At 40.4% G+C, this 13,486-nt stretch overlaps 1 protein-coding gene across 2 annotated transcripts in view; it reads right to left on the bottom strand.

Moving 5' to 3' along the window:
* Positions 1-13,486, bottom strand: part of KDM4B (lysine demethylase 4B) — a 93,818-nt gene that overhangs the window by 11,557 nt on the left and 68,775 nt on the right. For both annotated transcript variants that reach the window (XM_062596111.1, XM_062596107.1), the window contains 7 exons: positions 12,727-13,247; positions 11,069-11,189; positions 7,595-7,773; positions 6,186-6,408; positions 2,782-2,858; positions 2,529-2,584; positions 1,884-1,992 (listed from right to left, as the gene is read on the bottom strand). In XM_062596111.1, the coding sequence (XP_062452095.1) occupies positions 1,884-1,992; positions 2,529-2,584; positions 2,782-2,858; positions 6,186-6,408; positions 7,595-7,773; positions 11,069-11,189; positions 12,727-13,247 (1,286 nt within the window). The remainder of the gene's footprint in view (positions 1-1,883; positions 1,993-2,528; positions 2,585-2,781; positions 2,859-6,185; positions 6,409-7,594; positions 7,774-11,068; positions 11,190-12,726; positions 13,248-13,486) is intronic.

Here is a 13,486-nt window from a genome sequence, read left to right on the forward strand (position 1 = left end):
CAACAAGCTGTGTTCAACAGATATCAGTGGTACATGGTACATACTATAAATGCATTCACCATTAAAGACCAACAGAACAGAAAGATTTCTGCAATCAGTCTAAATATGATGGTTAATACCCAATGACATTCTCAAACATAGCCTAATGAGGCTGAAAGTCTACTCTTGACTTCCTAAAATTGTGCTAGCTCTAGGGTGATGCAGATATTTTCCAAAGGGATCACACTGACAGAAGCCCTGTACCTGTGTCCCGAGACACTCAGACAAGCCAGTATTGCCTACTGGCAGAGTAATGAAAAATCTTGACATAAATTAAAAACAAGGTCAGTGTTACACCTCCAACAGCCAACGGGAAAAGTCATTCTGATGTCGATGAAGCAGTGTGCAGTGACATTCAAGAGATAACGCTTTCCAAGTCAAGTACTTAAAGCCAGGCTTTTATGAGAATTGTGAACTTCTTGCTAACTCCAACAGAAGGAATAGATGCCTGCAAATCACATCACTTGGCTGTGTAACTCAATGCACTTAATATAAAAATTCTCTACCTTTCATGAGATATGAAGAAAACTTGAGGTGCAAATGGAATACAGCACTGAAGAATCAACAAAACTATAAAGCTTTAATTCAGGAATGAAAATCAAGCTGTGTGGCAGGTCTGTGCAGAGGCTTTGGATGGAACAGTTAATGCTTCAGAACAAAACTCAGCAACAGTTTCACATTAATTAATTAATATAGAATCTAGTTCTATGGAAATATACGGGAGCCACAGAAGAGTTAAAAAAAAATCAAGTCATAATGTTTCCTTGTGAAGCTCCATTAAGCAATAGAAGCGAGTCCTGCGTAAAAGGATTTTTAGTTCATCGTTGCAAGCGCTGTTAATGAAGAGGATGCATGCTGGAAACGTCAGACAATCCATAAAGAACCAGCGCTGCAGGATTTATCACTCTCACATCACACTGCTCCATCACTCCACCTGAATAATGAATGCTTTTTACATTCACATTTGTGTACAAAACCCATTTGCACAACAGAGAAATAACTCTATAAGCAGACAGAGATTCTTCCTAATCTCTCATGCAGGCCCTGGCAGGACCGCCTGCACTAAACAGCTGCACAGTTAACAAATACATCAATGCTAGCAAATGTATCACTGCTAACATCACCTTCCTTCATACCCCACTCCCAAGTGACAGCCCAACCGACTTCGGTATGAAAAAAGCCACAAAAGCACAATTTATTTTGCAATAACACACTACAGTGATGGGGCATTAACTCACATGAAGATTAATTGGTCTGAGCTAATGAATCATCCATTACTAATGCCTCAGATGAGGCTACGTGCAACTAAATAACAAGTTGTAACTGGACTTTTAAGATCTTTAGAGTCTCACCTTACAGTAAAGGTAACAAAGAAATGTTTATTCATTTCTAAAAGAGATTTCTCAGACAAATAAATATTTTAAGGAAATCAAATTACAAATTAGCAAGTTAGCACATACCAGCTTCTTTGTAGTTAATGTCTCCCTTCATGCTGCTGCTGTGCAGTACTTTCAGTAAGGGAGGCTTTTGGGTAGCCTAGCCCCAACTGAGCGGTGGGTAAGCACTGTAAGCTCTGCACAGCATAAGAGCACACTCCTAGAGAGCAAAGGCAGATCAGGGAATCACAACTTGTTTGTGTGTCAAAGCTCTGAGATAGTACCTCAGAAGTCATCCAAATGATACTGCTCCCCGCTGCGTTTGTGGGAAATAACAGCAAGAACATCACCTCCAGTCTGTGCTTCTTTATGATTTCATACAATGTGTAGTATTTTTCTGTCTAGTTAAAGATCTTTTCTTTGCTCTCACTCACCAACACTCGCTACACAAAGACAAGAGACACCTACCAGCTTCCATCTTTGCTCTGGAATAGCACTGATATCCACAGGATGACGCTCTATTACATTGAGAAAACGGGCCTCAGGGACAGCAATAGCACAGATTATATGGATCCATCTGAAAAAAAAAAAAAAAAAAAAAAAAAAAAAAGAGAGAGAGAGAGAGAGAGAGAGAGAGATATCAGAGTCTACCATTATTTGAATTTCTCTTTAAATCTATAGTATATTTATGAAATACTCAAGAGGGCAGTTAACATTTCTCCAACTCCCTCATCTACCGCATCAAAGCATATTTATGGTGCTTGGCAGCCTTGGCAACATTACAAACTGACTGTTAATCATAGCTGCACAAGATAAAGGTCTCTGGAACAGAAGGGATCAACTTCCTTTCTTATGCATCTGCATGATGCTAAATGTTCTCTGAAAAGACTTTTCCCTGAAAAATCAATGGAATTTAACAGTACTTCTGCTGTTGAAAAGTCTGGTCCAGAGTGTAAGACAGCAGAGCTACAGGAGCTTACCCTGCCAATTTAGTGAGTGGCAGTTATGTCCATAACGCCAAAACTAGATGTTATGCTGAGCATCTAAACCAAACTCAACACTAGAGTATTAGATGCAGTATGGAAGCACAAAATATTTAAAAACATCACTTACCGCCCATCAGTGGTCATCTGAAGAGCTCCTCCCCTGAGATTACACAGGCAACATTCCTGTAGTAACAAAACTACTTCAGAGCTGGACTGAAAAAGGCAACCAAGGGGCTCCTAGACTGCCTATCATTCTCTAAAACTGACTACCTAACGTCTGGGACACACACACAAACTGTTCTCTCCCACCACCCATCTCTGCTGAAGTATCTAATTCCCAGAGTAAGTTTTCTTGAGTCTCCAGAAGAGCAGATGCTTACCGCTGCCCACGCACTGGCCGAGCACCGTGAACAAGACCAACTTTCATTCACCAAATCAGGACGTATTCCATAACAGCCTGAAAGAAATCAAGTTATGCCCTTCAGAGCTTTACTAACACGTACGTAATATTGACTTGTTGACTGTTCAGTTCAGAAGCATATTTGAAATCAAATGTAGCATTTGAATAACTATTTAACAGTCTAAGCTCAGACAAAGGTCAGAACAAAGTCACCCTCAGTGAGGGGAATTTGGGACTGGCAGGTCTTAAAAAGGACTATCATAATAGTACTTTCATCCTTCAGAGAGAAACTGGAATCCACTCATGTATCATTAATAGCTAAGACCACTGAATTTTAGCATGACCAAAGCACCCACATTTGCTAAGTGACATTACGAAGAAAGAGAAACTCAGTGACATTCCAAAGAAATTTAAAACACGCATTTCCAGTATTTTCATTTAACAATATCTAAATCAATATTAACTTCAGTTAAAAGAAAGTGCTAGAAACACTTGACTTTGTAGAGCATCAATTACTGTAATATGTAAGTACCAAATTCTCCTACAAGTTTATTCTTTGCAGCACCAAAATAGGAATGTGGTATTATTCCCATTATAAAGGCAGAAGAATAAGACAAAAAAGCCCTTAGAATTCTTTAAAAAGACACTGAGGTTTGCCACAGAAGACAATGGGCAAAAGGCATATAAATACTTTTGAAAAATTGGATCTATGCCATGTCCCCAAGTTTGCAATAAAGCCAATACAGCAACATAAAATTAAACATGAGTATCACAAATTGCTAGCAGCATCCTAACTAACACAAAGTTCATTCCATGGCCTTAACCCATCCTAGCAGAACTGAATGTAAGATTTCAGCTGGAGAGGAAATTATTTTAACACTCAAACTACTGAACTAAGCTAAAAAGAAGATATTCAGTAAACACTGAGGTTGCCATGATATCCTGACTTATAAAAATCAGCCACTTAAGCAGACAAATATTATGTCAAAAAAAAGTCAATAATATAGATCCATAGTTGTCTTCCACACTTGAAGTCTCTTCTTGTCATCCGACAAATCAAGAAAGCAGATTCAACCCAAACCTAGAAAAGGGACAGAGGCATTGAGTCTAAAAAATCTGATCTGGAGACTGAGCTGAAACAGAAATGGATACCCTTAATTAAAACAGTGCTGGAGCTGAAAGCTTTGTGGAACAGGCTGAAATTTCAGCACTGATTTCTTGCTTCAAGTCCCAGCTAGGTGGACATGGGATACAAGAAGAGAAGCAGTTCGGCTTACTGAACTCCAGATTTCAAGAGAAAAGAGATATGCTCTTTATATAAGTCCTGTCAGCACTTCAAAAGCCTAGAAACCTTCGCCAAATGGTTTTACAGCACGTTGCCAGGTTAGCCAAAATACACCTGAACACTGTAATCCTATAGTAAAGTCAAACGGACTCTTGGTATCAACATCAAATGGATATTGCAGCCCAGACGCGCAGCGACAAGAAAACCACCAGCCACTCTAGATCACACCAGACTGGAACGCCAAAGTTGAATCCTATCCTCAAGGGCCCAGCACAGCTAAAACAAAACGCAGAGTGCCCGACGCCCTGTCCGAGAGTGCAGATTAACACCACTTTGCCCACATCACTCTCTTCCTAAGAGAGTTTCAATACACCAGTCTATAGAGGACGTATGGATGTACAAGACGGAGCACCTCTGGTATGACTCCAGCAAAGACCAAGACTTGTGAAGTAAGAAAGTCCTTAGCCTCAGAAAGTTTTTATCCTCACGCTCACTCTGAACCATATGCTCTTATAAGCCTGAAACGAACATATTTCACAGATACAGAACAGAAATAAAACTTGTATACTAGTTCTCCACAAGAAAGAGTTTGTGCTGAGCTGCATGGTGACCTCTGGTCTACAGAATTGGAACAACAAAAGTAATTTCAGCTGATGCAAGTCAAATAAGACTTCCCATCTGTCAAGATCAAACAGCTGAACAGTAATTTGTCACATCTCCTAGTGCAAGTGCAAATGTTAACTAGATGTCATAGAATCCACAATGAAGGTACAGACTATCAGGATTAATCAGATCTTATTCTAGATATAACTATCAGATAAACAAACAGACCTATGTTCCTTTTTTGTAATCAAGTGCCATTCCTACAAGCAGCAGCACAGACACTAATAAAGCCTACCTCAGAAACTGCTCCATAATCTCTGGTGCACAAACAAACAATACAACCTTACACAACAGACCAATATTTGAACAAATGAAAAGAGTGCAATCAACTCTGTGATTTCTGATTTATTACAAAAAATAAAAGGTAACATATATCCCAAAGGAACAGGCTCTTCAACCTGACAGAGCACCAAAATAAAAGGAGGGTAAGCCAACGTACTCATCACAAACACGATTTGCTCCAAGATGCCCGTTTTGAATGCTCTTTAGTGTTAAAAGAGCAATAACACAAACTGTAAGACTAAAACTAGTGCGCTGTTCCTCCCAACAGGTACAGCTAGGTTGCTAATGCTCTGCTACAGTAAAACAGACATGGAATCTCTAATGCAAAATTAAATGCATTTTGGCATAAAACACAAAAAAAAAATCTCCTTCCCATCATCCAAGAAAGTTTATCTGGACAACACAAGTTTTGAGAGGCACTGAAAAAGGTTCCTTTTCCTCAAAATACTCCAAAAAACAAATTACGAATCCATTTAGGCTGAACTCTTTGAGAAGATCAGTGTGTAATAGATGTGTCAGAGAAAAGTGGCCGATAATTAATGGACTCTCCTCTAACAGATACTGTCTCAACAGGAGCCCAACCTAGAGCTGAAAACATTTTAGAAGCTGATCTGCTGCAGTTTCAGCAGTTACTTAATTTTGCACAGGGGTTTGTTAACAGGGATATTCCAAAGCAAGTCTGGAAATGGAGGCTGTCTTACTACACTAACTGTATCTCTTTTTCCTTCCTTTGCTATTTCCCTTGGGCTGGTTTTTATAGTGCCATGACTGATCTTCACGCCCATGTAAGATGAGGATTTCTACTTAGTGCTCCTACATCTAGAGATACATTGCTATATTAACCTGGTTTCCTCATGCTCCAGGCCCATGAACAGAGCTTACGGAGAAAATATACACATTTTCTATGATACAGAGAGAAATTTCTGTCAGCCAGGAATACAAACAGTAGAAAGAATATTTGTATTTGTTACAGTTACTGCCGAGACAGACTCAAGGAACATACACACATACCAGTGTCAGAAAACGGAAGAGCAGGAGTCACAGGAATAACAAGCATGTCCAGAAGGAATTTGAATATAGGCAACATGCAGACAAAGAAACTTGTGAGCTACTTCTGAACACACAAGTGCTTTGGTGAAAAAAGAAGCACTCACTAGCATGAACCTGCAGGCAGCACTTGGCACAGGATATCAAGAGGCTGGTTCCATCTTCCCCAATGTATGAATTTGAAGGAAGGGGCTCTGTATTTTCTCCGCTTGAGGTAAAGCACATCTCTGGGATCAGAGGCTTGGTCTTTTGTCCGCACTTGGAAAGGTGGAGGAAGGAGGTGGTCTCCCCTCCAGAGACGTGGACAGCCTCTTTATCCACCTGTAAGGACTTAAAAGAGAAAACATCATCAGATGGAATCTTTCTCTTCCCCAATCACAAATAATTTTAGCCTTGAAGACTTTTTCAAAAAAAATAAAAATCTTCCTTTCATCCACCTGACTCTACATAGCATACATAATGAACTCAAGCTCCTATAGTTTCTCACATATTCTCCCCCTCTGCCTTTTGCTCCTCTCAATTCCTTAGGCATGTACTGGGATTTGTAATTTAATTTGAAAGCTCAAAGAAATGTCAGAATAATGAAAAGCATTCCCTGTTTTTCTTCTGTAAAAATGTAAACTTTTAGGGACCAAATCCCTACAATGCAGCTGAAAACACCATGGAGGGGAGGAAGGGGGAAAAGGAAAATATTAATAATAGCAAGATTTCCCCTCCCCCTCTTCCATCCTTTTGGCATCCTTCCCTGTTCTTGCTGCAGAAGGACATTTCAAGGTTTCTGGTAGCAAACCAGAGTTAAAAACAATGGATTAAAACAGCCCAGCTGTATTCAGTTTTCCTTACAGATATTATACAACATCTAGCAATCCTGGATTGACATGTTGTTTTCGATCTGTATACTAAATCAAAGGGTTTTATTGGAAGGTGAGATGGTGGTTCTGCTTTTCTCAGAAAAATCTTCTAACAAATATATACATACACACATATCTTAACATGTGTGTGTCCTAGTAGGCAGAGAGAGCCATAATTGGCTGTATGAGCATGCAAGGATAAATCCATAATTAATTGGACAAATAGCTAACTCACCTGATAAATTTACCTTTCTGCTCATCACATATCCCAAACCATATTGACAGTTTCCAAACCATATGTACATGCTTACTGAGCAAACTTCTGTTTTGTTGCCTGTTCGCAAATAATTCAGAAGTCCATGCACATATCTAAACAACACTGATTACATGCCCAGCATGGTGCTGTTTCTGTTCTCTGAATGAGCTAGTATTTGCAGTGTAAAGATCTGCACATGTGATTTAAAATATGAAAGCTGAATGCCAGGAAAGATAACAGAAAAGGCTCTATGCACTGCCTCTGCCAGACCCAAAACACGTTTCTCTAGTGCACAAACCTCTATGAGCCTTCTCACTTTCTTATAAATGTCCGCATTACAACTTACACAGTAGCCACCCGTTCAGTACCTGCCATTGATCCATATATCTGCAGCACTGTTGGGAATTACCTGGTTGTATGGGTAAAAGAGGGTACAAACAGCACAGTATGGCTCACTCAGGGCAGCAGCTGCATTGAATTTTCTCTCAGCTGGGAAATTATGTGCTTTATTCTTCCACTGGAAGGAAAGTAAAGATTTCAAAGCCTCTGGGTCACTCACATCTTCCTCCCCAGAAAATGGAAATGTTTCTAGAAAGAAAAAAATCCCAGGACAATGGGAAGTCCTTAGTATAGGCAAAATGCAGCAAGGTAAGGTAAAACCACTAATGTTTCAACAATTCGAGAATTTGAATAAATAAGGACATTTAACTCATCGATGGTTCTCCACATCCGTATGTCACAAATATGTCATTAAAATGAATATAATCTCCGCTTTATGGGCAGGGTTGCAAGGCAGGCACGCTGATGGCTTGATGAAACTGGCGAAGAGGAAAACAAAGAAAAGACTCTAGATTTGCTGTCTTCCTAACTCTGTCCGCTTCTTAGCCACAGAAACCTCCAACATCCCTTTTATTAAAGTCAAGTTCAAAATGCAAGGTGCAAGTGTAAAGAAATCCCCCTTTCCTTTCTCTGCCAGGAGACAGGCCTGTAATTTGTGGTGGTCTGTTCAGTTAGTCCAGCTCTCAGGCCCCATCTGTCAGCAGCAAAAGTCTCCTTCATCCTCCACAAAGCACATTCCTTACCTGTTCCTACACAAAGGAGTCTTGGCCATGAGATAACCACAGCCCAAGGTTTCATTTCACTTTTTGGCAGCTGCTGCCCAGCTACCTCCATCAAGCGCAAGCCACTGAGCCTTCAATTTACATTCACCACCACCTTTTCTTCTGTCAGGGCCCCAACAGCTTGTGCTAATTATTTTACTAAATCTCTGTTTTTACAAAACCTTAAAAGGCCCTTGGTATTTTATGATTAAACCACCACAGAATCTATTCGTGTCAGTCTGAGGTTCCAAGCTTAAAGAGTTTTTGAGCACTTGAATACTACAAGTGTTCAAAAAATTTTCCATGCAAGACTGAGTGCAAATTGCTCACTGCACTGTCAATCTGCAAAGAGCCTAAAACAGCAGCTCTGGTCCAGGGAACTCAAAAACATCTTAGTGGAACATTATCCTCAGAGCCCAGCACATTAAGCCAAACTGTGCTTCACTGTTAATTACTGGAAATACAGTTAATGTTTTGTTCTCCACAGATCTAAGCTTCCTCTCCATTTTTACCTCCCTTTTAAGATATTCAGACTCTTGTGCTACAAGAAAAGGATAAAAGGAACTTGTATTAAAAAGCTTAGCCCTAGGTGTACATATGAGATTTTAAATGCCCCCCCCCCCACACACACACTAATTTGAGACATATATTTGTCAGACAACATAGAAAATGTTTTAGTGTTTAATTAATCAGTCCTCTTTTGAAATTATGAACAGTCTGTGTATCTTTGTCACACTTAAAATAAGGTTTATTTCCTAACGTGTGTTTTACTTTTTACCTTAGACTAAAAATTGGTACTCGCAGGCTAACAAGGATTGCTAATACCACAGCCTTTTTCTCAATGCTGCAAAGGATTCTAGTGGAAAGGGAGACAAACAGAAAAAGCCTTAAGAGTACATGAGAGATAAGCATTCCTTCCTAGGAAATCACATTTATGCTATGAGCTGACTGCCAGTGCAGCTTGGATCAGGATCAGAGATGGCCCTCATAACAAAGCAGATTTACACGTGGGAGTGTTCTACAGTTGTAACTTCTGCAAAACAGGCTTACGTGTCCATACCTTGTGTAGGATACAACCAAAATTTAAAAAGTTATGATCTCGGGTATGTAGAGTGATACTTTCAAGAGGTCTTATTTTCAAGAAGAGCTTATCTCTCACCATTTAAAGAGATCTTGCACCTTCAATGACATTTTAAGCCAAAAGCCAAAAGTCAAAAACTACGTGTTTCTCCAGAATTTAGTCAAAGCACATCTAGAGAAAGACAAGGATTTATGATACCAGCAAAATCAATGAAAGCTGATGGGAAATAAGCATCATAATCTAGAGTGAAAGACTAAGAGAAAAAAGTAAATGAGAGCTGTATTTCATCATCACCTTCACTCAACCCCGAATGGATTCTAGGTTAGAAGTAGCATTCAGGATGGCTCCCACATTTCAAGACAGTTACACACAGGGAGAGAAGGCTAACAATTTGTCTCAAATGAATTTTAGTGTGGTGTATTGTGTTCCCTTAACCTATATGCTCACTCTTCCTCACTGCAGTCTCCAGATCATCCCTTATCCACTATTCCTAAAAACAAGGAGTGCAGAGAGTTTCTTGCATTCCCTGGTGGTGAACAGAAGAATCTATTTGATCAGATCTTGCCCAACAGTGCTGTAAATCACTTCCCAAGAAATGGCAGTTTTCACAGAAAGTTGTTCCCGAGTCAACCATCAAGGCCCTGTACACAATCCAACAAGTCAAAACAGTGGAGAGAATTTGTCTAACGAGAATCCTGCAACACAAAGTTCATTGCAAGGTCTTCACACCCAAATAAGATAACTAGTCTCAACTGCCTTTCCAGGTTTCACTCTCCACCTCACATATGCAAGAAATCAAACACATCATCCCTAGTAAGGGGAGAAAAAAGGACACCACAAGTTTCTCTAAAAATGAATGGATACATTCTCTAAACAGGAGAAGGGAACAGGAAAGAAGCTGTCTTGTACCCTTTTGAATATAAAGTTATAAATTCTTTGAAAGCAGGAGCTGGCACTTACACTTTCAAGTAGCTGCCCCAGTAAAAAAAGCTTTTCACCACAGATCTTTTAATACTGAGAGTATTTTATACAGTGGGTAGGACCCAGAGGTGATATATTACATTGTACTACAACAGCAGTGAGCTTTAAGAGTCCTTTTATTTTGTCCAGATTGCTAAAGCTTTGCAATAACTGGAGTGTGAGAAAGGAAAACCAGTGATGTTCAGTTAACCACTGAGAGACTCTCTCATTTCTGGATCTGCTAAAAGAAAAGTTGGACCCTAACATTTGTATGAGTTAAAATTAGAAAGCCAAGCAAAAAGTTAATTTTAACTTTCCCTATACACTTAACAGCAGACCTAATCTCCAACTTCCTCTGAAGTAAGCGGATCTAAATCTGATGCAATATCTAAAAGCAAGGTTTTACTTTCAGGTGTTATATTCTGTGAACTCTCCTCTTCCCTTGGCCCAAAATATTACCTTGTACTACTACTACCTTTTTTCTTCAGAGTAAGGAGGGTGGGAGGTGAGGAAGGGCACGTTCTAAGAACACATTTGTTTCCAGCTGAGTTACCAAAACGGGAGCATGCTGCACTGTTTTTTGTTTTTTTTTTTTTGTTTTTTTTTTTTTTTTTTTTTTTTTTTAATCAGTTGAGTGTAACACTGGAAATTTCAGTCAATGCAATTATGTTAATAACCACCTTTAGCAATTTTTCAGATTAGACAGAACACACAAGCATTCTCTATGTCTAAGTGCACTCACCCTCGTCACTCGAAGTCTCCTGTTTAACGACGGACAACGGGGAGCGAGTTGGTGGTTTGCCCAGTGGATGACGGCGACTTTTCTTGATCTCCATCTTCATTTTTGAAAAAGCAGCAGCAGTCTGAAACAAAGCAGAACAAGTTAGATGGGAACCCCCAAAGTTTCTTGGCAAGTAAAGGAGAGATCACGGCACGAGAGGCCAAATCCTTCTCATAAAGAGGTCTTAAATTTATACAATGAACTCTTCACTGACTTTTTGCTGGAATCAATAAAGCTTCCCCAGCCAATTACTGTAGTAGATAAAGCCAGTGCTGTCTCATAAGATGCCAGGTAAAGGTAAACTACATGTTTTTTTAAAACCGAAAGAGCCTCAGAACAGTTTCAAGTCTGCCAATTCCATTAGTTTATGTCTGGTCAATCACATAAACAGCTAGAAACTCTAGCATGGAAGTTATGTGCAGTAGAACTAGAAAGATTTTACTAGAATATCAGCGTGCACCTTCTGACAAGCATATTTATACTGCACTCACTACCTCCTGCGCTGTCCAACATTGTAAATATTGCATGTATCATAACCATAGTGGCTCGCAGTGCTCTCAGGTGAGAGGCACTTAACACATTACAAGCAAGTTAGTCTGTACTACCAACCAACAGTACGGCGTGCTTTGGTTCACAGTGTGAAGACAAGCAGCAGTGCTATTACAGCATTATGAACAAAATCCAAGTACATTCCACGTCATGCAGAAGTGAGCAGAGAAGGCACTGACAGCAGCCCATCACAGCCACAGCAAGTCCCTTAGCATTTCTCCTCTCTGGTCTGCAGCCATTATGTCTGAGAAGCATTCATGTAAAAGCTATTCTAACTGTGCCATGCCAGTATGACAGTGCACATTTCCCCTTCATCTCCATAATTTCTAACAGTGCCTCACCATTCCCTTGGCTCTTTCAACAGCATCATGCAAGAAAATAGAGCTGTATCATAGAGCTCTGACTTGCTGCTAATTCCTGAACATTTTCTTCCTTTCTCTTTTGGAAACTGCCCTCAGGAAAGCACTCTCCGAGGGAAGAGATGCCTGCAATAGATAAGATGTCATGGACTGAATTGTCCATGAAAAGTTTATTCCTACCAACTTTTCCAATTCTAAGTCTCATTAAGGAAAGGTTCCCTAGACAGCACTATATAGCAGGCCAATACCTGGAAGCACAAAGTACATACTATCAATTGCAGGTTATCAGAAACAAGATAGAGAAAAAAATTATCAAAATGTTGCTGTAATCAAAGTTCCCTGGGGGACTGATTTTTTACCCCCCTCAGAATGGTTGCTATCTGCCATCGGCCTGTGCAGTGTCTTCCTGACTAGTACCTGCAATGATCATTCCAGTAACGTCCATACTGTTAGCAGGAGGAAAAGTCTCTATTTTACCTTTGAAGAAAATAAAGAGTTTGATAAATAAGCTAACATCAGTGCAATGACCTAGATGGACTGTACTGTGAGAGAAAAGTATCTCTCCCTGTAAAGCATTCTAAGGTGCAGCACAGTGCACAGTCCCACTAGAGGCTCTGGCATAATTTATCACTCCTGGTCATTCCAAGTTTGGTGTTCAACCTGTTATTTAAAATGAGCAAATCTCATAGTTGCTTCCTTGGTTACGCATACCTGTAAATCACTGACTGCTGTAGCAACCTCTGCATTTTCTGCTTCTGCATTCGCCTCCTCCTTCACAGGAATTTCCAAAGGGACCGTCTGTTCCCGCCATCCAGGACTCTTTTGTGTGGCAAACTGCTCAAATGCCTGCTGGCAGGACATGCGCTCTTTGTCAAACACCACCTTTTTGGTCCTTGGAACCACATAAAGCATAGGAATGATGGGTCGAGGCTTAAACTCTTCTTCCTCAACTGGTGCCTCTGAGGGCTGGATAACATTCAGGGGAGCTGGGGGCAAGCTCTTCTCTGCTGTGGATGACGTGGGCGCTGCTGTGGGTATCGGTGGCCGTGCTGCTGATGCCTCTTCTGCCAGTTGCTGCTGTGATGCAGCTGGTGGCATTGGGAGCGGCAGCTGCTGCTGCTGCTGCAGAGGAGGTTGAGGTGCTTGCAGATGGTGCTGGTGTTGATGAAGAAGATGCTTCTTCTTCCTCTCACCCTTTACTTTTGGGGGACGGGTTTTTACTTTGCAGTCACCTGTTTCAAGAAATAGGCAACATTTAACTTCTACATCAAGATTTCTGGGCATTTAATACTCTTCCCCTTTTACCAAAAAGCTCCATGCTGGGCTAACACGTTACATCACGGTCTTATTTGTCCATTCAAACAGGCAAACCGACGGCTGTAGATACCTTCAACTGCACCTCAGTGCTGACCTGGAGCAGCCTACTTTAGAAATAGAAGACTTGTGTCTTTTCTATGGACTCTTTAGTTCT

This window comes from Rhea pennata, chromosome 27 (assembly GCF_028389875.1).
Source record: "Rhea pennata isolate bPtePen1 chromosome 27, bPtePen1.pri, whole genome shotgun sequence".
NCBI lineage: Eukaryota > Metazoa > Chordata > Aves > Rheiformes > Rheidae > Rhea > Rhea pennata.